Source organism: Echiichthys vipera (genome assembly GCF_963691815.1).
Source record: "Echiichthys vipera genome assembly, chromosome: 12".
NCBI lineage: Eukaryota > Metazoa > Chordata > Actinopteri > Perciformes > Trachinidae > Echiichthys > Echiichthys vipera.
In genome coordinates this window covers 12,913,788-12,939,348 of record NC_139837.1, presented here as the reverse complement: position 1 = coordinate 12,939,348, position 25,561 = coordinate 12,913,788, and the positions used below count along the sequence as shown (strand labels likewise).

Genomic DNA, 25,561 nt, shown 5'->3' with positions numbered 1-25,561 from the left:
TATCTTTCCCTGCTTTCAGGGTTTTAAAAGAATGTATGATAGGCCAAATATGAAAAAAAAACAATAGCATTTACACAACAGAGAAGTTCATATCAAAGGGAATGAAGACGTGGGTGGTTTTTAAAATAATGTGAGAGCTTCGATAGATACACAGTGTATAAAAACAGTCTTTCAAAGGCGACAGTAGATCCTAGATTTGCTGACTTCCAACACTTTTTGTTGCCAAGTTCTTATCATGTTATGCCAAGAGATTATGGGAGATAAAGTCTTGAAGATGGATGTGCGCGAGTGTTCAGTTTAATATAATCTTCTCTTGGCCCTTTTCAGTCCATATTTACTTGTTCATTCGAAGTCCTCAGTGCCAGACCTTGATCTCACCGGCCCAGTCGCAGGTGGCAGCAGTCGCAGGAAGGACGGGATGCTGAGAAACACACAGGCAGGGCTGGCTGTGGGCTTGGAGAGTGTGCAATGTACGAGCGTTGTGGTAATCATAGAAGTGAGTTGAGCCGGTGGAGCTTCCCGAGGCAAGGATAGTTCCATCCTGAGAAAACTCACACTGCACTGCGTATCCCTCCACCTGGAATAAGAATTTCTGTGTCAATTACAATGCATTAACCTACCACCAAGTGCCATTTTGACGTCAGTGTAATAACTGGATTGTGATTCAGTTGATTACAGACCAGGGCAGCCTAAATGTTAGAATAACATGCATGTGTTCTTTAACATCTCTGGTTGTTTTAGAGTTTATAGTTTAATTTAATTCCCTGGATTAACAGACATCCTATCTGGTTATTTTATGTTTAAACTGTTAAAATATTCTACATCACAAATCAATATTGACAGTAGGGCTGACGGATCCTCAGAAAAATCATACCATGATCATTTTAATATATTTTTCAATGAAAATGAGAATAATGATGCACAAAGGAGCATTCCCTCCAATATTGTGAGTCAAATCCTTTCACATAAAAAGACAACTGTCACTTTGGAAGATAACCACTTGGTCTGCCTGACTTAATATGCTGCAGTTTTTATACCTTATCTCTTACGTTAAACTAGGAACTCCTTTGAAAAGATCTCTTCAGGCAAGGTATGGACAGGAGTAATGGGTACAGCAACCAATAACTCTTTCCATATACACATGGGGAACAGTACTGTCTTAAGTTAGACTTGGAAATAAATCCAAAACTAACCTTTATTTGTAGGTATTTTGATTAATAAGGGTTACATTTAAGTATTTATAATCACAGAAAAGGCTGTGTGGTACACTAATTGGTTGTAACACATTTACTTTGTAAGAAGGGTTTATTCAAAGTAGTAGAGAATAAAAAAACATGAAAAAGGTTTAAAAAAATTAAAGATTTTTGCGTTTTCTGGAATGTTGCACTTTCTGTTTTGTTGATTTAAAATGTTGTTGGGTTTTGCACCTCAGGGCCACCAACATAAAACAGGACCTGGAATGTGAGATACCAGTTTGTCTCCTGTCCATCTCCAGATCAACAAACAAGACACTGCAGTAGCAGCTCAGCACGATTTCAGTAATATTTGCCAGCCATATTCTCTGTTTGCCTTCCTCAATGGAAATATTGTATTTTACTTAGTGTGTTTGTTTTGGGGGATGGTACTGTGGAGGAAACAGACTATGGATAAACTATGTGTGTGTGTGTGTGTGTGTGTGTGTGTGTATATAGGTTTATTCTACTGCCTTTGCACAGATTTGTGAATGTGCCTACATTCTGTATTGATTAGGTCAGTGTCCTCCTACCCACCCCACCCTGAGGCCACAGTCGTTACTGACCTTGTGTCCTTCGTATCGCCGCCTCTTGTTCATTCTATAGGGCTGCTGGGAGGAGAACACTGCCATGTAGTCCCCATTAGTCTGGGCAACAAAGGACTCCTCCAGTGGGTGGAGAGCCAGACTGGGGCATGTGTACCGCTCCTGGTCGCCAGAAAAATCCAGAGGGGAAATTAATTCATTTGACATTGTCTTGCTGTTGCTAAACATGAAGTCAGCTGCATGTCAACAAGACCATTATTGTTAAAAATATTTATTTATATTAACGGGTGGGCGAAGCACTTGACGTACACTTTATAATACTATGCAATCAATCTACTATGGTAATTTTTTTACTGTGGAATTGTATGCTGTCCCTGTTATTTTGTCCATCCTACATATTAAGAGTAGTATTAAGACTTTCCTTAGACTCCAGACACTTCCTGTACTGTACAGTCTATTCAGCTGCAGAAAAACTAACTCAAGGATACGCACAGCACAAAGGTTATTCAGTAGAGCGCATGCTTCCTTCAGCACTATATAAGTGTCAAAATATGCCAGTTCCTCATGCCTCATTACCACCTATCACTTTTCACATTTTCAGGAATGGGAAATAGGATTTGCCTACTGAAATTCAAACTGCTCGTAATCCTTTTACCTGGCAATTGTGTAAATGTGTCAATCAGAACTGTATTTGGTCAGCGGGTATTATTACACATACTTTCTTACCTGGTAGATCTGGTTAGAGACCTTGGCTGTGGTCTGGTAGTCCCAGGCGATGAGGGTGCGGTCCGCAGAGTCTCTGCTCACGCAGTCCGAGCTCGTTATAAAGTCTGCACCACCTCTCAGAAACAGAATGTCCAGGGTCTGCTGGATCCCGGCTTTGTACACTTTCACCACCTGGAAAGTGTACAAAGCACGCGCACGCACACACAGACACACACAGACACACACACACACACACAGACACAGACACACACACACACACACACACACACACACACACACACACACACACACACACACACACACACACACACACACACACACACACACACACACACACACACACACACACACACACACACACACACACACACACACACACACACACACACACACAAATTGTTTGATGCATTGAGAGTATAATATGTATTTGAAGCTGCTCTCAGGGTAAATTAAAAAAAGACTATTTGAAATAGTCACTTTTTTTAGCAGCCTAAAATGATATAACATTAAAAAATATTTATTTTTCCAGCGTGATTTACACATTTTGCTTGACGATCTAATGGTAACAACAATGTCAGTCCCAGCATGGAGATGGATCCCCCAGGGCTTGGAGAGGCATACCACCTGGGCTCGGATGCACTTCAAGCCAGAAAAATCCAGGTCTTTAGTCCTGAAGAGAGGAAAGGTGACCAACCGGTCCCTTTTAACAGTTGCTCTCATCAATGGGTTTTAACAGAATATGGAAGAACAACCTCATGCATCCAGATCAACCTCATGAGTCGATTTGGAAAGACTTCAGACTAATGGTTTAATGTTGTGCTTGTGGGTCTCTGCCCTTTTATCCAGTAGAGAAATTTCAAAAGCAACACAGCCCAGGGCTAAGACTGACAGGCTGCCACACTATAGCATTAACAACCTATTTGCTGAGGACTGGTCTACACTCACTCTGCAGCTCTCATTGACATCTACTTGCAGAAGCAATCCCTGCTGTATTAAATATAAAACCCAGCAGGGGGAAAAATGACGTGTGAATTCCGATTGTGAGGCGGGGAAAAGGATTATCATTAAAAAAAATTAAAAAAAAGCCCATTGAGCTTTATAGCAGTACTAGGTTGCAACTTCACAGGAACAATTTTTGAGTCCCAAATGAAATTAAAATTTGCTTTCAACAATTAGTGAGATAACCGGCAGTGCTACTTCTATGCACACAGTGATATTTTCCTTTTAGTGAAATAAAGCATGGCTCATTGTGCACGGTCAAATGTAGACTACCTTGTTTGTACTGCTGTGTAACTGAGCTTGCAATAGGGACTTGATGAGTTGCAAGTGTTCAAAGTCTACCTGCCTTAGATTTATGAGTTCAAACAACACTCTGTGAACCAGAGTCAATAAAAACAATAAAGCTACTGTAGGAGGTTAATAAGTTTGACCTTGCAGCTCCGAGAGTCCCAGGCCTTGACCGCTGAACCATAGCCTCCACACAGGAATACCTCTGGGTTGCTGGGATGCAGGACCACACACATCACTTTGAACTGGTTGTCCAATTTCACTACCCGCTGCCCTACAGACAAAAATAAAGAAGAAAGAGAGAGAAAAGAACAAGATCAATCATCTTTTGTTAGTAGTGAAGTCCTGGATTACACACTACGAAAACTGAAGTGTGACAGAAACAAGATATCTGTTTTTTTGTGCTAAAAGGTAAGATTCTTATGAAAAGAGCAACATCTGGCATTTGTATACCAATACTAATATCCTGATATAGCATCACATATATTTATTTTTCCCACAAATATATATATATATATAAGGAGGCTAAATATATTCACATCCAGTATGAGGGAAAGTGGCAGCAACGTTTAGTCAATTACTTGATTTGACAATTGACGGAAAATCGATCTACAATTATTATTATTATTAAAGATTATTGTTCATTTTTTATTTCTTTTATTTGACAGTTCAGCTGAAGGTTGACAGGAGAGGGGGTGGGGGGCAACATGCAGCAAAGGGCCACAAGTAGGGATGTAATGATACATCGTGACACGAATAGAAATTGGTACAAATGCGTGACGATTCGCACCGGTTCACAGAAAAAAAATGAATCGCAAATGTAAGAGAAGGATTGTTTTTTTTCTTCTTTTTTGTGTTAGAAATAGGTTACGTTATCTTAAAAAGAAGTCACTGGTTGGTAATTCATTTGTTCAACATCAGACGTCAAGTCACGTGACTTAGGTCACTATGTAGGTGCGTGGCACAGAACGAGAGAAGACATGGCGGCTGTAGGCAACAACTTTGAAATAGAGAATGCACTGAGCGGTTCAAAATGACCTGTGTGGCGGCATTTTGGATTCCCCATAAACACAAATACAACTGGTGAGAAATGGACAGACAAAATCCAAACAGCATATAGTGCAAGAGACTGCTAACATACGTATTTGCCGATTCCAATTTGTCTGTGATAGGCCAACACTGGTCAAACGATATATCACATTATATATCACAATAGTCTCACTCCAGTTTTTAACAGTGGCTCTAAGCTATTTTCTGCATAACAATTTATATGACATGTGTCTTTTGGGTTTTTTGTCCCAAAAACATACACCTTCCACTTTATATATAATCTCCCAGATTATGGCAAATATTTCACTGATCCAAGAATTTTATTTGACATGCACGTGTTAGGTTAATTGATGAGTCTAAAATTGCCCGTAGGTGTGAATGGTTGTCTGTCTCTGTACGTCTCTATGTGCCCTGTGATAGACTGGCGTCCTGTCCAGGGTGTACCCCGCCTCACGCCCGATGTCAGCTGGGATCGGCTCCAGCACCCCCGCGACCCCGACCCCGGGATAAGCGGTTGAAGATGAATGAATGAATGAATGAATCCTCCTATCCAGCCTTTTTCCTATAAAGTTTCAAATAGTATTACAATTTTTTGCATTTTCTTTCCCCTTTTATATACTAGAGTACAGTGTGACTGTATAAACACAGGAAGCTTAAGCACCACACCCCAAGTGGCAGTGCATCCGCAGCAGCACACACAGAAGAATTTACTCCAAATGCCACCGGCAAGCATATGTGCATTTTGACCTACTTTAAAAGCTCCATGCTACAGTGGCAACCTGCCAGGTTGACACGTTTGACTTCGTTTTTATTCTCTGGCGACTGTCACATTTATAACTCACTTTAGTGCGCATGTAATAATAGTAAAGACATTGGTATGTTTCTAATATATACTGTTTATACTGTGATGATATGATTAAAAAGCATCCGACGTGAAGCTGCATGTGTTGGCAGAACTGTGCATTTGGCGTTTTGGAGCTGCTTCGTACTTGTTTTTAGTTTTTTGAGGATCCAATCTCCCCGTCCCCTCCAGTTATAATGCCTTATACCCTTAAAGTGGATGTCTACAGTATTTAGTGTCAGAGTCAGAATCAGCATCAGCTTTATTCGTCATGTATATGCAAACATACAAGGAATTTGACTCCAGATTTTTTCTCTCCTCTTTGTACACAGTACACAAAAATATACAAAAAGCACAGAAAAATACAAAATAAAAATAAAGTATTTACAAAAAAAGCATAAAAGCATAATGTGCATGTCATCAGCAACCCTTAATGGGAAGCAAGAGTGATGTAACTGTTGCCGACTTGTGCTTACACAAATCCAAGGGTGCAGACATTATATTCTCCTTTTATGCTGGGTTATCAATATGAGGGCACTAATTGAACAAATGAACAGTTCCAAGTCTAGCTGGAGGTAAAGTAGGTGTTTTTCAGTGTTTCAAAATAGTTACAAATATAGCTTATAAAGCCTATTTACAAAATATTGTTTTTGGTAATGGACTGTCAAAACCAAGTAATGTGTTTCTAACCGTTGCTCATGTTGAAGTGACAGTACCCTGCTTTGTTGGATACGGTAATGAGAGAGAAAATCCATTTCATGCCAGCTTCACTCTGCTCTAAGAGGCTCGTCCCAATCATCCCTAATGTCCTCTGCCCTGTAGTCAGCCGCTGTGTGTGTCAGCTCTACAGCATGATCACAGTTCCTTCAGGACTACAAAGTAAACTATCGTGAGTGGAGGGACAGATCACTGCAGGCTTCCCTTATCTACCCTCTCAAGCAAGCTAATTAATCTTGCTTAATTAAAACATGACAAGGCGCTATTTATTATGAGGAGAATGTTGATTTCTCATCGTCTTGCCAAACATAAGTTTTAAATCTCGATGATAGATCTCCATATCGCTACGGCTAAGCCAATTAAGCAGGAAGTGTGAGCCTTGACGAAATTGCCTGTTAAAACTTTGGATCAATGCAATTGAATTTGGGAGCGTGCTAGTCCGCCTTTAAGTGAAAGAAGGTCCTTTTTTCCTGCGGTTTATTAGCTGGGACTCATTCCCCCTTCTGAAAAGAAAAGAACATCCTGGAACAAGTGTGTAATGAAGTGCATTTTTGTCGTAGGCTAAGACTGTTGTGGATGGGGTTTTTGTTGTTTGTTCGATGAATTAATGAGGAGCTGTTGAACCCTGAGGTGTTCTACTTTCATAGCCTTTGACAGAGCTGCTTGCTCGTAGTCTGGCTTGGCTCCACAAAGAGCCTTCTTTATCGTTTTCCCAGGAAACTAGTTTTTTGGTCGCACCTTGTCAGGATTAATTATGTTTTAGCCCCTCAGTGAGTTTGTTTAGTTTTTAAGTATGACATTTTTTTTAATTGATTTTAGATAAAGCCGCCTCTAGCCCAAACAGTGTTTTATATTATTGTTTCTCTTCTCTACACCTTTATGTCTTTGTTAGTTTAAATTATCGTTTTGTCTTGAGCAAAGTAGCTTTTTGGATACGTATTATGTGCTGCTGTGTCGAAATATCCCAGATACGCAAACAGCCTGCAACACAAAAACGGCCTGGAACCCGCACACAGAAGCTGTGCAAAGATCGCCCATTATCATTAATAGAGTTAGAGACAGTTGAGTTGTTGAACTGTTCTGGGGTATACAAAGACAAAAACAGTTTCATTTTATCACACAAAACTGTCCATGGTGTGTGTGAAGCTTTTTTTAGTGACAGAAAAACAGACTGACAACTGATCGATGTAGCCTATAAGCAAGCTTACGCCTGCTTCTTCTGGCCTGAAATGAACAGAAAGCTTCTCATCCTTCACATCGTTTCCCTAAATTTAGAAAATACATTTTAGTTGGGCACATTTTTTCTCTTTGGCAGCGACTAACAGCAAGCTTCACTGTATCTTTTATCAATGAGCTTGTTTTCGAATCATAAGCAAAGGCAATGGCGCAGTTAAATTACAGGAATCTAATGGGCCTTATGCAAGGAGGATTGGATCCAAAAAATTGCGCTAAATTCATAAATCAAAGCGAAGTTTCAGCAGAATTTGCATCTCAGAAGAAACATAGTTTAAGTTTATGTTGTGTTTAAGTTTAGTCTTGACTGAGAAAGGCTACGTCTGTACAGTAATTGAGCTTTTCATATGGTACAAACTGCAACACTCATTAGTTCAATAGTCTGAACTTTTATTTTTGAATGTTTACAAGAAGACACACTTCTCTTTTTGCGAAATCACATCGAAGAAGCTTAACACTTACAAAGTTTTTGATGCAGACTATATTGGTTGGATCAGACAGATTTGTGTAGCAGCAGCAGGAGAGATACTCCTTGGGCAAAGATAAACAGCAATAAGATGATTGCTTTGGCGACTCACGGAAATGTTGGGGCCCAGAGAGGGCAGAAACCAGTCAGGGGTCAGAGTTGGAGCTGTGTAGGCACAAACTCTGGTGCAAACACTGTGTGCACTCACATATACACACTGTAAGGTTGTTTTGTTTTTTAAATTTTTTTGGGCAGTTTTCCAAGCCTTTATAAACGACAGACAGGATATGATGTGAGAGAGGGGGGGGTAGACATACAGCAAAGAGCCGAAGGTTGGATTCGAACCCTTGGCTGCTGCGTCGGGGCAACTGCTCTGAACACTCAGCCACCAGCCGGCCCACACTTTAAGGATGTTGAACCCAGAAGCGTCAACGACTCTTTACTAGGTGTTTCACAAATGAAAACAGTGCTTTCACTCCACCCAAAAGGCTTCATGTTCAAGTCCTATATGTTCAGAATGTCAACATAGTACTGTTTGATGGATCTAGAAGATTGTGAAAGAAATATCTTTTAATTATGCACTACCCTACCTCCGGAGAATCTTGCTTGCGCCATCAAAGGTAAACAATCACACTTTGAAAACATTTGGTTGGCGAGTAGCCCCTTTGGATTGTCCTGTTTTCTGTGATTTGTAACTTTGAGTTTGATGTTGATGTGCAAACAATAAGCCTCAGGTGTAAACACGGGAATAAATATGGGAACCCTGCTGAAAAGCAAAGATTATTCCCTTGATTATTTATTATGGTGAGTTCTTTGGATTATCTTTTTGTGTTCTGTTATTATTTCCCAAATATCTGACATTTCAGGAAAAAGCTAATTCTATGTTGGACTAAAACATTTTTTCACAGGATCCCAGGGCTGCGATTAACCTGACGATTATTTTCTTGTTAAATGAATTGTTATCTCTGTACAATGTTAGAAAATAGTAACCATTATAATTTCTTTGAGTGCTTACATACAGTATGACAAAACAAAAAAGTTTCTCAATTTAGAACATTTGACTCTGACCTGTTGCTAGGGATGTAACGATACACTCACAATTCGATACGGTTTTTTTTGTTCACAATATGATTTTCTCACTTTTATTTTTTTAATCAAAATGAGCTACAGACAGATTGCGACAAGATAAAATGATCTTTTATTCGTAGGGAAAAAATCTGTTTGTGTCCGCTTATAAAAAGTGCAACTTAAATGGTCTCTTTAAACAACAAAACACATGAAAAATATCTCCTTTCTTTAGAAACAATCTTACAAGTTAACTGGTTTAAACTGGTGTAATACACATCTTAATTAACAAAATAATATAAAATCCTGACTAAAAAAGAGATCCTTTCTTTACAGAAACACTGTTAAACACTGTCTTTGTGTCCTATTAAAAAAAGTGCAGATGAAGTAGTTATGCAGTAGATAACAAAGAATAACTGGATTTTTAGAAACAAATCCCACATCAAAAAAATAACATAAAATCTCTAGTGATGGGGCAGCCGGTGGTACAGTGGTCAGTGGTCGCCCCATGTAAAGAGGCTGAAGGTCCTAGAGGCAGCGGCCAAGGGTTTGACTCTGACTGCGGCCCTTTGCTGCATGTCTCCCCCTCTCTCTCTCACACCCCATTTCCTGTCTGTCCTATATAATAAATGCTTGAAAACTGCAAAAAAAAAAAAAAAAATCTCTACTGATATAACTTCTCTCTAGATGTCTCTCTTCTGGCTCTAGATGTCCACGTTGGTTGTGATAGACACCGTATCAGCCCTCCAGAGAACCTTTACCACATGAGCTCTTACCTCCTGGTAGAGTTTTAGCACCACCACCTGACTGAAGTGCTGTCGTGACGGGATACGGTATCCTGGCTCCAGCGTGTTCATCAACAACCGAAAGCCCTCCTTTTCAACAACAGAAAATGGCCTCAAATCTTTTCCAATGAAATAACCAATTGTCCCTGGTAATTGCTTGCGCTCTTGCGTTGTTGTGGGGGAGAGGAGATGCAAAGCCTCTCGTCAGGGTGGTTTGCCCCTTCGGTAATTTTCGCTTAGGAGGTGGCGTAACGTTACTTTGTTTCGCACTGTGGTGGCGGCTATTATGCTGCTGCATGTTGCTTGTGTTGCCGGTATACAGTATAAAGCTGTCCTGTCTTTTTAAATTAACTGTTTTCTGTGGCATGGACCCCTAGTGTAAAGCTCATTCGCAAATACTGCATTTCAATCATGTGAAACTCAATCGTACAGCTAAAGTATTGTTAAAGCCTTTCAATATTCACTGAAATATGATTCTGCAAAAGGTAGGTGGGAGGCCAAAGCACAAGCCCATTCTAATACTGCAACAACATTTGTATTGTACTAGCAAGGACAACCTTCGTTCTGCCAGTGCCTTGGGGGATATGGACAGAAGACTCAAGTTCTGCATACACATGTACCAACTGACACTTCAACATTTGGCAGCCTGTGGGTATATGTGCATATTTTCCTCCGCCAATCAGATTTTCCAGGGACAGACGTGAAAGCGTTGGACAACAGCTGCCACTTCACACTAATGCCCTCCAGATGAAATTCATGTATTCCCCTCCCCAACTCCTGCTCTCTGTTTCTCGTTCTCTGAATGTATACTGCCTCTTTTAATTTCTTTCTCACGCATTCTTCCTCTCCCATCCCTTTCTCTTTCTGCATTGTGCCCCTTAACCTGCTTTCCCTCTTTAAATCCTCACTCTCGCATTTCAGCTGTGACAGCCTGCCTGTGCCCCACTGAGAGTGCATATACGATTCTACAAATCAAATTGGACACTGGAACAACTGCAAAGACAACCAAGGAAAAAGGGCCCACACACCATTCTGAATGCAAAGCCTCATTTATAATTCAATTTCTCTTTAAACTTGGCAATTGGTGCAGCATTTGGTTAGGCATGCTGTAGTTAAATACAGGTGAACTATAAGACTCTCACTGATTATTAAAGGACCTGCAGAGATCTTCAAAGAGAGCTCAATTGAACAGAATATGCCCAGCTGCCTTCCTTGTTAGAGCTGAGAGGTTCTGCATTACCGTGAAGAGCATAAAGATCACATTCACACTGATTGCAGTCTTATGTGGCAAACACTCAGCTCCCTCAGTGTCCAATCACTTGGTAGATCTAGTGTTAACAGTAATACATGGGCTGCGTGAATGTTGGCAGCTTCATTAATTTTTCAACTGTAACTGTCATAATGATGCTAGCACCTTGTTGCATGTCATATGTCTAACCCTCTGGAAAGATGGGAGCCGTATCTTGCCGCGTTGTGATGAGAACTAGTTACGTCAATCTGTATTTAAATTACTATGAGGCAGATTACGCAGCTTGGCCTCTATGTTATTTTCACCACTTGAATATAATTGCTTTTAAAGTACCAAAGTTCTTCTGTATAACACAATAAATTGCACTAAAATTGTGCAAAAACTGGTTAGGAATTCCCAACTCCCATATTAATATGCAACTAAATTAGATTTTCTTCAGCTTGTGCTGCCATAAGAATGCTTATTGCTGTGTAGAGCCAGCACAAATCTGAAGACAACTGTCCTCAGAAACAACACGGTTTATTACATTTTTATACAAATAAATAAAAATAGTAAAAATAATAAGAAGAAAATATCACTCAAAATAATAAAGAAAATAGGGGATTGGTGGAGGATTGATGTGTGATGGCTCTTTGGTTGTCTGGCAATACTTCAAAACAGTTAGTTTGACTTCACTAGGACATCCTACTGTGACCAAAATATTTGTCTATTAATGGTTGTTTATGGTTGTAGTTGTGACGTTCCAATGTAAGGTCATTGTAGCTGCTCCTGTGGTGATATATCCATTATTGATCCCCTTCCTGGAGCTGCCTGTGTGTTTAATGGGCAGGCCAAGCTATTATCCGTAGGCTTTATTGGCAGTATTGATAGACATGCTGAGAGAGGAAGTGCAAACGGCAGCAAGTCATCACAGCAATATGTTGACCCTAGAGATGTAGATGCCACAGGGGCTTCAAAACAATGTCTATTGTATGTTGGCTCATTCTGTTAAGCCTCTTCAAGGTCTTTTCCAATAAATATGAACACACAACCAGCAACATATTAAATGATGGTGAATGGGCAGAAGGGACAAATATAAGGGGTTTGACAGCATTCTAAGACTATTTAGTTTTTCTATGATTTCCTACTAACAGTTTTTAATTTCAGCTGTGTGTAAATTCATGATCTGTTTCAGTTGAAGGAGACAAGTGAAGTGCTGAACAAATAGCCTCCCTGTTGTAGATTGCATGATGATTTGCAACTTTTCTGCCATGCAATGTACGCGCAGCTATGAAAGATGAAAGAAAGGATCATGGTTTCGGGAAATGACTATCACTACCTATCGACTTAAACACTGGTTGTTTAATTTAAATTTTGGGATATGAAAGTAGCACTTTTTGGGTGCACTTGGAGGAATCTTTCAAATGGGGAAATTGTTGACCGGTTGTGATGTATTTTCTCTAGAAAATGACAATTTTGAAGGTTGTCACAACTTTGCAATTCATACAATGAGTTTATAACAGGTTTTTTGGGCAGTTCAAAGTCACTCCAAACACAATTACTTTACTAACTTTAAATTTGAATTAGAAAACAATTCGCAATTAAAATCGCCAGCAATAAGCTTGGAGAAACAATGTTTATTGAAAAGCAGCTAAACGGAATTTCAATTAAGTAAATGTAATGCAGTTTGACTGTTACTTCCTCAATATTTTGAGAAATATAACACTCATCCTAGGTTAGTGTACTTAGCCTTTGTAGATAAATGCAAAATAATGTTCAGTTTCGGACGACTTCACAGTGGTTGGTTTCTGTGTTCATCAGACCTACAGCAAGATGTGTTGCTTCTCACCTGTCTCTACGTCTGTGATCACAGCCGTGTTGTCAAAGGATCCAGTGAGAAGGCGTTGCCCGCACGGGGTCCAACAGGCGTCACGCACAGCTCCCGAATGGCAGGTGTAAACCCTCAGGCATCGCCCGCTCTCTGCTCCATCCCACACCTGCCAGACATGAGCACATCGCATCGAGCCAAAATCACAAACACACCTCGACTGCAGCAACAAAGCCACAGTTACTGACTGTAACACAAGCTCATTCGCAAAGAAGGCTTGAAATACACAGAATGTGCTATAGAAAAACTGACCGGACGTGATGGATGAGTTTAAAGCAAGAGAAAGATTATATTAGGAATTTGTGTTTAGTCTTTATATGTTCTATGAAAGAAAAAAAGGTACTGTATGTGTGCTAACAGGCTAAAAGTTGATGCTGACCTCTGCATCCTTTATCCCTCAAACAAACAGCAGATGAAATAAAATGCAGTATGAGTGTGAGAAGACATCAGGGGGCACTGACATACTGTTTTTCTCAAACAAACAAGAGAAAAGGACCTGCATTTTCTGTACGAGGTTTCAAGGCAGTTTACTGAGAGTCAAATAGTCCAGGTCGGGTTTGGCGGCCACTGCTCTCCCGCACAAAAAGAAGGAAACAAAGTGCCATCTTTCTAACGTGCCATTGCAGATGATGCATTCAATGTGTCCTCCAGCACTGGAAACCTTTCCTTTGAGTCAATGAGAATTGGTGAATGTCAAAGCTAAGAAAGGTAAAAACTAAAGACTTCCTCCCCTAAATTCTATTGTAATTAAACAAACTTAAATTAATAAGCTTAGTGCTGCTGGATAAATTGAAATATACAAATTCAGTCCTATTAGCTGGATTTAAAAGTAAAGACAACCTCTATAATTAATTAATCAAAGTAATTACCTTTCAGTGTGTCTGTAAATCAATTATCTGTGGGGTGTAATGGCTTTAATGGTTTTGTAATGTAATTGTTTCTCTGATTGCAGAGAGAGCAAACTGCCGTCTGTTAGCTGTGGCTGCCATGACTACAATATCTAACACCTCAGTGGCTTGAAATGTTAGATCATGTAGTAAATAAAGTGCAAAAAAGGCCTAATACAGCAGACAGTGATCTATGAATGAGGTGTTAATCTGCCAGATTGTTCTAATGATTTTGATTTTGGCACTGTCTTTAGTCATTGTTGTGGTGTTTTCACAGTGTTCACTTGGCAAAACAGGCTGGTCAATATTGTGACGTGCTTTTCATCAAATCTCCTGATGAAAAAGAGTAGGATTTTCTGTCTGACATGTAAGACAAAAGCTTCTCCCTGAAGCCCTGCCTGAAATCCTGTCGGTGGTCTGGTCGAGGTACATTACATTCATGATGGAGTATTTTTTGCTACCCTGCATTGCCAGGGCCACAGAGGAACTTTGAAGATAAGATCAGTGGGGCACTGCAGTTGCCTCTCCCTTTGTTACATTATTAACGTTATACAGCATAAGAAACACATTGAGAAGTTCTGTACCACCACTCCCACAGTAGACAGGTGGGGGGTGGGGGGTGGATGCAGGGATGGGGGGGCTGACATATCAATCCAGCAGGCAGTAGTTTAACAAACAGAATGCCAGAGATGCCTCCAGGGTAAAAAAAAAAAAAAGAAGGGACAGAAAGAGAAAGATTGAGGCTCCCACTTTTTCTTGCAAAAAGTATAAATATATTTGAGTGCAGCATCTATTAAGAATATTTTGATTAATTGTGCAACTAGATATGCCACTTATCTGTATGATCTTAGGCTTAGAGAAACACTGCCATCTCAAGGTGACATGAAAATGTACACAGCTGATGATAACATCTATTCTATAGTCAAAAAATATTCAACCAAATAGACTTCTACATGACAAGTCTGACAAAGTGGCATGTTGCTTCAGCCCTGTCTCCAATGAATAACAGCGCTAATGATAATCCACCTAACAGCACCATTCAATGCACACAAATACATTAATTGTGTACGACGTGAGACCAGGGCATTAGTGGAAATGAGCGCTTGTTTATTTGCATTCCCTTTAATTTCACCGGCCACTTAACAAACACACAGGAGCATATCTTTGCAAATGACTCATCAGGTTAATCTGCTGCCTAAATGAATCTCTGTAATTAAAACTAAATTGGTATTCGTGTTATCAACTTAATACTGCTGCCTTACACGTGACGTAGCCATGGTGACAACAGCGGCAAACAGGCTGGAATGATGATAGTCTGACTCTGCCTCTGAGGAACTGACAGACAGGATGGAGGAAGAGACGGCGGAAGCTCAAAGGGTATGAAGAAACAGAAAGAGGAAAAGTAATAAGGCTTCGTGGAGAGTGTCCCCTCTGTCTACAGCCAAAGTGAACAGAAAAAGAATAGCTGTAGTTAAAGTGCAATTGTGCTGAAAGACATAATCGATGCTGTGCAGTATATCAATAAATAAGCAATGATGTATGACAAGCTGCCACAATACATGAAAATGAACACCACCACATAAACAGAGCTGCATTTTCACTTATGTTCCTGTCATTTTCTATACCTGGACACCCTGAAATCGATTACTGTACACACTACTTGGGCGCCTCTGTGCAACTATTCTGATAATTCATTGCTCAGTCTTTCAAGCTAAAATGCGAAAGAATTCCTATTTCCAGATTGACCATTATAAGTATTTTCTGCTTATGTCTTAATTACAGTGAAGTAAACATCCCTGAGTACTTGACTATTGATTACACAAAAGAAGCAATGATACAGTTTGCGCTATGAAAAAAGGTATTTAAGTAGATCAAAGGATTACTCCATAAACAGAGTAAATCTGCAAATAACTGATTATACTTAGTTTTATTAATGACCTTTATCAGGTATGTGTGAAACTTATCAAAATATGGTTGATATGGTTATCTCTAGCACCAAAAGGAGTAGCACTCCACGTTTTGTTGTATGAATACAATGATAATAAAGGCTATTCTATTCTATGGTTACCTGTAGTTTATTATAATGTAGTTTGCAGTATCATATCATTTTATGTAACAGTATTTTCTGTTAGCATAGCATAAAAATATCTACAATCATTACATGGCCAGAGAATAACTGTCTTTATTGAAATAACTGCTGGTCACTACAAAGAGGAACACCTCCTATTCTCTTCCACTCACTCCTTAAACACATTGAGAGGCAAAGCCGACATAAAACATTTTTTTTCTATGGAAAAATATGTCCATGTAGACATATTTATTATTTTGTGTCAAACAGTTTTGATGTATTTTTGACTTAGACTAATACTTCTCTTTATTGATCCTTTGGGATAACTCCCGCAAGGAAACTGACTTTCCAGCAGCTTACATAAACATAAAGGAGGTAAAAAAAATACAGTATAAGATATCTAGTAAACTCTTAGCTAAATAAAACCAGAAAGTATAAGAAAAACAATAAACAGTAAACAATAAACTCTTAATAAAAATATATATATGAAGTAGATTTAAGAATACAGGTAAAATAAAATTCAAATTCAACTGTATAAGATAAAATATGTATGACTGTATATGACAGAAATAAGTGAAAAATTGCACTTAAGTGGTGGATATAGTTATTGCATAAAAAAGAAGATAAGTGTCCAGGTATGTATGAGTAGATTATTTATTGCACAGTGAGTGGCTCCCACTCCTTCCCCTCTGTCCTCTTTATTTCCTCCTACCCCCGAGTGAGGAGTTGTAGAGTTTGATGGCCTGAGGGACAAAGGAGTTCTTGAGCCTGTAGGTCCTACACTTGGGCGGGAGCAGCCTTCCACTGAACAGGCTCCTCTGGTTGCTGATGACGGTGTGCAGGGGGTGGCTGGCATTGTCCATAATGTCCAGCTGTTTGTCCGGTGTCCTCCTCTCTGCCACCGTCACCAGCGAGTCCAGTTTCATGCTGACTACAGAGCTGGCCCACCTAAATCCCCTGTGATTTCATTTTAGGGCAATAATCATGAGGATTACAACACGGTCGTGATAATAAATAATCCTGCAATTCTGGTCTAGATCATGTCTGATTATAGTTGAAGCATGTGGTACCTTGCCAATAGTTGGGCTAAATGACTGTTGGAGGCTGAAGATCTCAGAATAAACGCTCAGAGAGAAAAAAATAGCTGTTAAAAATCCTCCACTCAAATTGAGCCAAATGACTCTGATAAACTGGAGTATTTCTTATGCTCCTTTATGTATTGGTGTCACAGAAAACAGCTGGTTAGGATAGTGTGAGATAGAGAAGAAGAGAAATCCTTGCATACAAACAACCAAGTCTTCTCCTCCCCTTCCCTCCTCATCTCCACCATCTGCTCCAAAAATGTCCAGGTGCCAGAAGAGGTGGCTGCCATATTGAGGAATCATACTTTTATGATTATGCAAATTATCTCATGCATATTCAAATAATTAATTATTCAGAGTCCTCTAAGGATATTGGCGGGGTATGTGGTTTCGTACTGGGATAGAAATATTTAGTCGCTGGCAGACACATGCATTACTTGACCTTAACAGTAGGGAAATGAAGGATTGTTTTTCCTGGTGTAAAATAGGGAAACGGAGAGGAAGGGGTATTCAGAAGGAGAGAAAGAAAGAGAAAGAGAGAGAGAGAGAGAGAGAGAGAGAGAGAGAGAGAGAGAGAGAGAGAGAGAGAGAGAGAGAGAGAGAGAGAGAGAGAGAGAGAGAGAGAGAGATAGAGAGATAGGAAGCCCCGTGGGTCCTGACATACATTCAACTGACACAGACAAATATTCTGAAGAAAGTGGTTTGTGGTACATCTATAAATTGAGGAAGCTGGGCTGATATAATCTCACTGCCTGTGACCAATTGCACTGTATGTCACGTAATGCTTTTGGAACCTGCCTGACACTATACTGACAATTTGATTTTTGTGTTTATATATATATATATATATACATACACACTGTTCCAGATCCCCAAGTACACGGAGCAGTCAACTGGAGAAAAGAGGACTCATTTTATCACAAACATCAGGATGATATCTTGATCGTGAATGTTGCAGCTTGAAGAAAATAGTTGTGCAGTGAAGTCAGTGATAGTTTCATTTTAGCTCATTACCTTGAAAGTCTTGTCCATGGAGGCAGACAGCAGCAGATGACTGCGATGAGGCGCGGGACACCATTTCACCGTGTTGACTGGTCCCTGGTGGCCTCCCAGGCTCATCAGAAGCCTCCTTGGTATCCCTGCAGCTCCGGGCTTGGATGCAAGATACGGCTTTACTATTGCCGACACGTCTGAAAGAATTTGACTTTCCCTGGTCTGATTCCCTGGGACTTGCTCTGCGGTGTACTTTGAGTCCATGGTCTCTACTGAAGTGTCAAGTCTCTGTCTCTTGGGGATGTACGGTCTGACACCAGACGGGACAGTGTGATGTCTTTTTGCTGGGTTCAACCCATCACCAAAACTTTGTGTCATGTGAGATAGGGTCTGCAGTTGGGAGACCATCCCCTGAGTCACAGGTAAACGCAGAGATACTGCAGTACCTCTTAAATGTTTTTCTAGCTCTGTACGGTCACTGCAAGATTTTTTCCCCCAGTCAGAACAGCTCTGTGGCTGCAGTGAAGAACTGCCTCTGTCTGAGACATTTCCACGATATTGCAACGCTGACCTATCAGGTGTGAAGCTCTGAGGGCTCGGTGTTACCTCTGAGGAATTACACATCCTAAGATTTTGGTTTTGTTCATCAGATCCAGTTTGAAAAGAAGCTGGTGCTCTCTCCTTCGTTTGATCAAGAGAATCATCCTCTGATTCTGAATCCTCGTAGGCCACTAATGAAGACATCTTCTCATGATGACACCCTGTTTGGGAAATAATATAGAGGAAAATAAAGGGACAACAAGTGAGATGTCAGTATAGTTAATCTATTAAAGGCCCGAGGGTGACATCTAGTGATTGCTTGTATTTCTGCACCTAAAAGTATATATATATATATAAACACACACTATATATATGGAAGTTTAACCACAAATGTTTTGTTTAGAATTTAATTTAATTGGATTTTATTTATAGTGCCAAATCATAACAAAGGTTATCTCATGATACTTTACATATAGAGTAGGGCTAGACCACACTGACTAAAATGATTTACAGAAACCCAACTATTCCTCCATGAGCAGCAAGTCCCAATATCTACAACAATAATAATAATCATAATAATAAGAATACAATTTAATAATTTACTGTCACTATGGGAGTGAGTAGCCAACTCCATGTACCAGCCAAGCAAACTACGAGAGTAATAATAAAATAAAATAAGCAATTCAAAAGGGAAGAGCAGGAAGATATTTTCGGACCAGAATTTCCACTTGCGCATTTCTTTTAGCATTAACGGTAGCTAAACGAGATTTAAACAATTGAGCTAGTCCTCATCAACACAAAGCCAAAACAGAAGGTTAACGTCACTAGCTAACAACGCCACCTTATGTTACTACCTTATGACAGCAAATTACATTTACGCTTTATTGTCTACAAACGTAGCCTACGTTACATTAACTTACAGGCAGGATAAGGTTTACGTCCAACGTTGAAGGTTGTGTCTTAACCAATTGCCACCAACATAGCAAATTTAGCTAACGATGGACGCTTTTCTCACAATCTTTTTTTATCTAATAGCCTTTAAAGTACAGCCAGTGAAACTACCTTCAACCGTCGCACCTGCAACCCTGTTAAATAATCAATATCCAACTACTGAGCGTTAAAACAGTGATACATCAGGTCCAAAATCCCGCAAAATCATCAGTGTGCAATTTTCAGAATAAAAGCAATATTTCTATTTGTTCACGCATGTCTCAATATGTTTACATGTAAAAGCTTTTATTTTGAAAGCTGCTGGTGGGAACAGCGGCTGTCCTACTCCGCGAGTCCTCCGACTAACACCGCATTTAATACATTTACAGCGAGTTTAACTCGTGGGGTTTCCTTTTAAAATCACGCTGACAAAATAAAGAAAAACTTCTGCGTGGTGAATGTATAAAATAAAGTTTCCAAAGATGGTATTTTTGCTGTCATTTATTTACAGCGGAACTCGTGCAGAAGCCTGTTTGCCTGGGAAGAATCAGATGCAAACACTAGCTCACTCCAGGCTGATGCAAGTTGTTTGAGTGAGCTGTCAGCTGTGTGAAGAATATTGTACGGTATGCTGGCTAGTCACTTGTTTAATCATACATTGCATTAGTTACTCCATTATTTAATGTAATTTTAATAATTGTATTATTTCTAAGATAAGGTAGCGTGAGGTATATTCAGAGGTAGTATTAGACGATGGGCTCTACCAAGTTAGCTGTGGTGTGTTCACAGATGGGAGACTTCCCAGCTGATGTGGAAGGAGATACAGTAATGCTAGGGCAGATGAAACCCCAGCAATTCAGCACCATGCTATAAGCTATTCAGAACATTCCCTTTCTTATTATTTGGTCAATAATATCTTGAACCTCTTCTTTACTATTACCTGCCCAGTGTGAAGACGATGACAGACTGTCAGGGAGACGGGGAAGGAGCCAGTCCAATGGAGCTCTACGAGAAACTGGCAGCACAAGGAGACCAAGTCAGGACCTTGAAAACCTCTAAAGCAGAGAAAGTAAGTGCTTGTAGTAAACTACCGTGTAAAAACAGTGGTTTGACTAATGGTCTAATTGTTTTACACATTAAGTGTCGATTGACTTTTAAGAAAATATATTATAATATAATAATGTATGTCAGTATTCTGATGTAAAGATACCTACACTGTCATACGCCAAGCTGACAGTACTGAAACTCTACATAGTCAGGACACACTGTCAACCGTTTCCACAAGGACTATTTCTGCTGTTGGTAGGAAGTTTTTCCACTGAAAACTTTTCATAGCGAGGGCTGTGGGATTTCCATAGTAATCTGGACATTATTTTTTCTGGAATGATTTTTCTGTATATATATTTTATGTTGTAAGCACCAAAATTGCCATTCATCTCTATTGCAATTAGAGTTGTTCTGATTCCGATACCAGTATCAGAAATGCCTTCGATACTGCAGAAAATGCTTGCATCGGTATCAGTGAGAACTGGAGTCCAGGCACAGATCCAATACCACGTAATTTATTAGAAATAGGAATCTATTTACGGGTCAGCTCTGACAAGGTTCTTCTTAAGCATTAATTAATCAGTTAGTAGTTCTTGTAAATAATTATTCCTATTTTATTTTTTTTGGTTAAGTTGCTGTTGCACTACTGTTAAATAAATAAATGGCTTCCATTGGCTGTATTCATTCATGTTTTACAGAGGGTTTAACCTGAGCCACAATGATAATCATATCACAGTCATGCAGGCGTAGTAAGATCATTTTTTTTAACACACTGGTATTCACACACACATCTGGTACTCTGTATCGCCCGATACTCAGAGCATGAGTATCAGAATCGGTATGGGGAGGGAAAAAATGGTATTGGAACATCTCTAATTGCAAACCAAATCTGCATTACTATGTAATTTGGGTAAACTGCCCCTAAATATAATAAGTATAACATTTTACAGTGCAGTTTTTAAAATCTGTGTATGTTATCTGACAGAAGTGTTTGGGTTCTTCAGGCTGAAATTGATGCTGCTGTCCAGTTGCTGCTAAAATTGAAAGTAGACTACAAACAGATGACCGGTCAGGATTACAAAGCAGGCTGTCCGCCCTCAGAAAACTCTGTTGCCCCAGACAACGGGCCAGCAGCAGAGGGCGCTGATGATGAAGACACAGTAGACCCCTGGAACGTTTCCACCAACAACGCCAAGGGAGTGGATTACGACAAACTCATAGGTAAGATTTGAAATGAGCATCAAGCGTCGCCTTTACTTAAAGAGCTGAATTATTGCAAATCTATTCAAGCAATACAACAGCAACACAATTCACGTTGTGTCCTGTCTTTCCTTAGTGAGATTTGGCAGCAGTAAAATTGATAAGGAGCTGGTGGACAGAATAGAAAAAGTCTCGGGACAGACGCCTCACCGCTTTCTACGGAGAGGAATCTTCTTCTCACACAGGTCAGCATTTTTGAAAACACTTACATCGCTGTGATCTCATCATGTGGTGTATGAGTGTTTCACAAGTTTTTATTGAGCATTCTTAAGGGGCAGTGTGTCAACATATAAATGTCCACTGTGAACCTTTTACCTTTCATTCTTATTTTCCTACTAAGCAAAGGGAGGCGATGAGAGTTCATGTGGAAATGACACAACAATATATCACTTTCCTCTTATTGCTGTTTCTGGCAGAGATATGAATCAGGTACTGGATGCGTATGAGAAGCAAAAGTCCTTCTACCTTTACACTGGCAGAGGTCCGTCCTCAGAGGCCATGCACGTCGGTCACCTCATCCCCTTCATCTTCACCAAGTGAGTTCCCCCTCTATGATGTATTAATACTAAAGAGCTGACAGGTTTAAATGACAGATCGGCCAGGCACCATCTCAAATGACGAGAACTGAGTTGGAACTGAAACTTACTTCCTTGTTGCAGATGGTTGCAGGATGTATTTGACATCCCCCTGGTGATCCAGTTGACTGACGATGAGAAGTACCTGTGGAAGGATCTAACACTAGAAGACTGCAACCGCTTTGCTGTGGAAAATGCCAAGGACATCATTGCCTGTGGCTTTGATGTCAACAAAACCTTCATCTTCTCTGACCTCGACTACATGGGGTAAAATATGAAAAAAACTCTTTGTATTCCTATCAGGCAGTGCTGAGGCTTCCTAGGGTATATTTATTAAGGTAACAGCATCAAATTTCTTATTATAGTTAGTAGAGTTCATTTGTGTTTTTTAACGTGGGGTCGTTTCAATTTCTCTTCTGCAGTGCCTCCCCTGAATTCTACAGAAACGTGGTAAAGATCCAGAAGCATGTAACATTCAACCAGGTCAAAGGCATCTTCGGCTTTACAGACAGTGACTGTATTGGTAAGGCAATAAGACATCTTTTATGATAACAAAAAGAAAAGAAATTCTTTGATGGCTTTCATAGTCAGGCCCGCTACGACGGTGTATTAAGGCCAAGTATGAAAAAAAGGAATTAGAACCCGTTTTCTCTGAGAAAAATTACGCATATTTATGAGATTCACAGTTGGAAAAGTAGTGTTTTGTTTTACACTCCTTGTTGAACTTTACCACTTCAGGATCAACAGACGCTGCTGAATGCCGTGCTGGCTACTATGTTTGCAGCAAACTCTGACAAATACTGTGTTTTGAAGTTTAGAAGGAATGAAGGAGGCTACAAGGTCACTTTAATCTCATAAATCTGCAACTAAATATTACCCCCCTCCCCCGTATTCTTCTTTTCATACTTGGCCCTAATTCTCCGTCATAGGCCAGCAGCTGAAAAGGTTTTCATTTTGATGTACAAAATGTGTCGGTGTAATCCTGCTTGATACATCATTTCCTGATCCTGAAGTGTAATAGTGTGAGTACCTTGTTGGTTCTTCATGGTGTTTATTATGTTCTATCCATTCAGGAAAGATCAGTTTCCCAGCCATCCAGGCAGCCCCGTCCTTCAGCAATTCGTTCCCACAGATCTTCAAAGGCAAAAAGGATATACAGTGCCTCATCCCTTGTGCCATAGACCAGGTCAGGACAGCACTACAGTAATAGATGACAATACCACGTACTAGCTTCATATTTCACAATGAAACGTGTTTGTTTCTATCCTCTCGCTCATCCAGGACCCGTACTTCAGGATGACCCGCGATGTAGCCCCAAGGATCGGCTATCCCAAACCAGCCCTGATGCACTCGACCTTCTTCCCAGCCCTGCAGGGGGCGCAGACCAAGATGAGCGCCAGTGATGCCAACTCCTCTATCTTCCTCACTGACACACCCAAGCAGATCAAAAACAAGGTCCAGCTATTAGAAGTTATCACTATAAATAGTAGGGATGTATCGATTGCGAAATATTGGCACAGATACAGATTTTTAAAATAGCAATTTGGCCAACAGACAATAGACGATAACCAACACCGATGTTTTGTAAATCGGTTCATCCCTCATAAATAGTTACTAGTCAGATTTATGTTGCTTATGATTTCTGACTTATCTGTATAACCACTGTTCACAGGTCAACAAACATGCATTTTCGGGGGGAAAGGACACAGTGGAAGAGCACAGGAAGTATGGTGGAAACCCTGACGTAGACGTCGCCTTCATGTACTTGACCTTCTTCCTGGAGGATGATGAACAGCTGGAGAAGATCAGACAGGTGAGGGTGTGGAGAACAGAGAAAAAACAAATGATAATCCAAACCATTTGTTTTGCTAATTACACTCTTTCTTGTGTTTTCCTCTTTCCTTCTGTGACTTTGACTCTCGTTCTGCTTTCTGTATCTTCCCCTGAACTCTTTATCTCTGTTGATCATTCTTCTCTGCTCCATGATCCTCCCCTTCAAATTCCTTTCTGCACACCTCTCCCATCCACTCCCACTGCTTTAATCTCCTCTCTACAGGATTACAAAAGTGGTGCGCTCCTAACAGGAGAACTGAAGAAGCTTTTGATTGAGACTCTGCAGCCAATGATTGCGCAGCATCAAGAGCGACGCAAACAAGTCACGGAGGAAACAGTCAAGCAGTTTATGACACCCAGGCCTTTAAATTTTAACTTCTAGCCTGCTTGGGCTATTGAGATGTCAAAGTTCATCGTGTCACTAATCTCAGTACAAGAGCAAATGATCCATCTTTTTCCATTTAAGATTATCGTCATTTGTGATGAGAAGAGGGACATGTTCTCATACAGTTTGCATCAGGACTGGATAAAAATGTAAATGTAAATTACTGGAGCAATGGTTGGCTTCTCTGTGTGAAACTGAGCATGGCATTGCCCTCCCCTTCATGATAATTATCATGCTGCTTCTTAGCTTCACGCTGCACCAAATGTACGCATCTCTACTCATGAAGTGTTTGCAGCGCAGCTGTAATGTCACATATTCCTCTCCTCACCCTGCTATCACTTCAGGATGAATGACGATTAAAGCGGTGTACAAATATTGTTTCAAAATCTGCTTACAACACAGCTACACATCCACTTTGAAAATGTTTGTTTGAAAGACGTATTTTACTTGTGGGAGGAAAATAGCCTTGAACAATAACTGTAACTTTGTTATTAAAGCAGCAATGTTGTGTATGGTGTTAGGAAATGGGCGCAGTATGATAATGTGAGATGTGTTTTGAGACATTAATCTTTGAAGAGTATTAAATATGTAGGCTATCACTGTCTTACTCAAAGGAACTAAAGCAGTTGTATTTGTTATTAGCAAAAAGGACCTAAATCAAGGTAACGCTTTCTCTAAGCATGGTCTAAGTTAAAAACTTTCACCTATGCCCGGACTAAATGTTAAACTGTACATGAACAGCCAAAAACATATCTTTTGAACGCATGTTTCTGGTCAGAGCAAAAGTGTCCATTTCCCGCATAATTTGACATGTGCTATAAGGACTGCACTACAGGTTTTTTTCACAACAGACATTTTGACATGTCACAGTAAGTACCGAATTGCATGGGTGTGTAAA

General features: G+C 40.0%; 2 protein-coding genes across 2 annotated transcripts; one reads left to right on the top strand and one right to left on the bottom strand.

Moving 5' to 3' along the window:
• Positions 1-46: 46 nt before the first annotated feature.
• wdr25 (WD repeat domain 25) lies at positions 47-19,672 on the bottom strand. The gene is made up of 7 exons (XM_083924396.1): positions 19,554-19,672; positions 18,115-18,854; positions 13,025-13,172; positions 3,934-4,064; positions 2,504-2,674; positions 1,799-1,939; positions 47-577 (listed from the first exon to the last, which is right to left on the bottom strand). Exons 2-7 carry the CDS (start codon positions 18,835-18,837, stop codon positions 356-358), a joined length of 1,536 nt encoding a protein of 511 aa, XP_083780522.1. The 5' UTR covers positions 18,838-18,854; positions 19,554-19,672; the 3' UTR covers positions 47-355.
• Positions 19,673-20,099: 427 nt separating this feature from the next.
• wars1 (tryptophanyl-tRNA synthetase 1) lies at positions 20,100-25,191 on the top strand. The gene is made up of 11 exons (XM_083923635.1): positions 20,100-20,189; positions 20,512-20,632; positions 21,615-21,831; positions 21,947-22,055; positions 22,287-22,406; positions 22,530-22,712; positions 22,868-22,968; positions 23,519-23,631; positions 23,727-23,900; positions 24,118-24,258; positions 24,502-25,191. The coding sequence occupies exons 2-11, from the start codon at positions 20,522-20,524 to the stop codon at positions 24,658-24,660; spliced, it is 1,428 nt and encodes a 475-aa protein (XP_083779761.1). The 5' UTR covers positions 20,100-20,189; positions 20,512-20,521; the 3' UTR covers positions 24,661-25,191.
• The last annotated feature ends 370 nt before the right edge of the window (positions 25,192-25,561 follow it).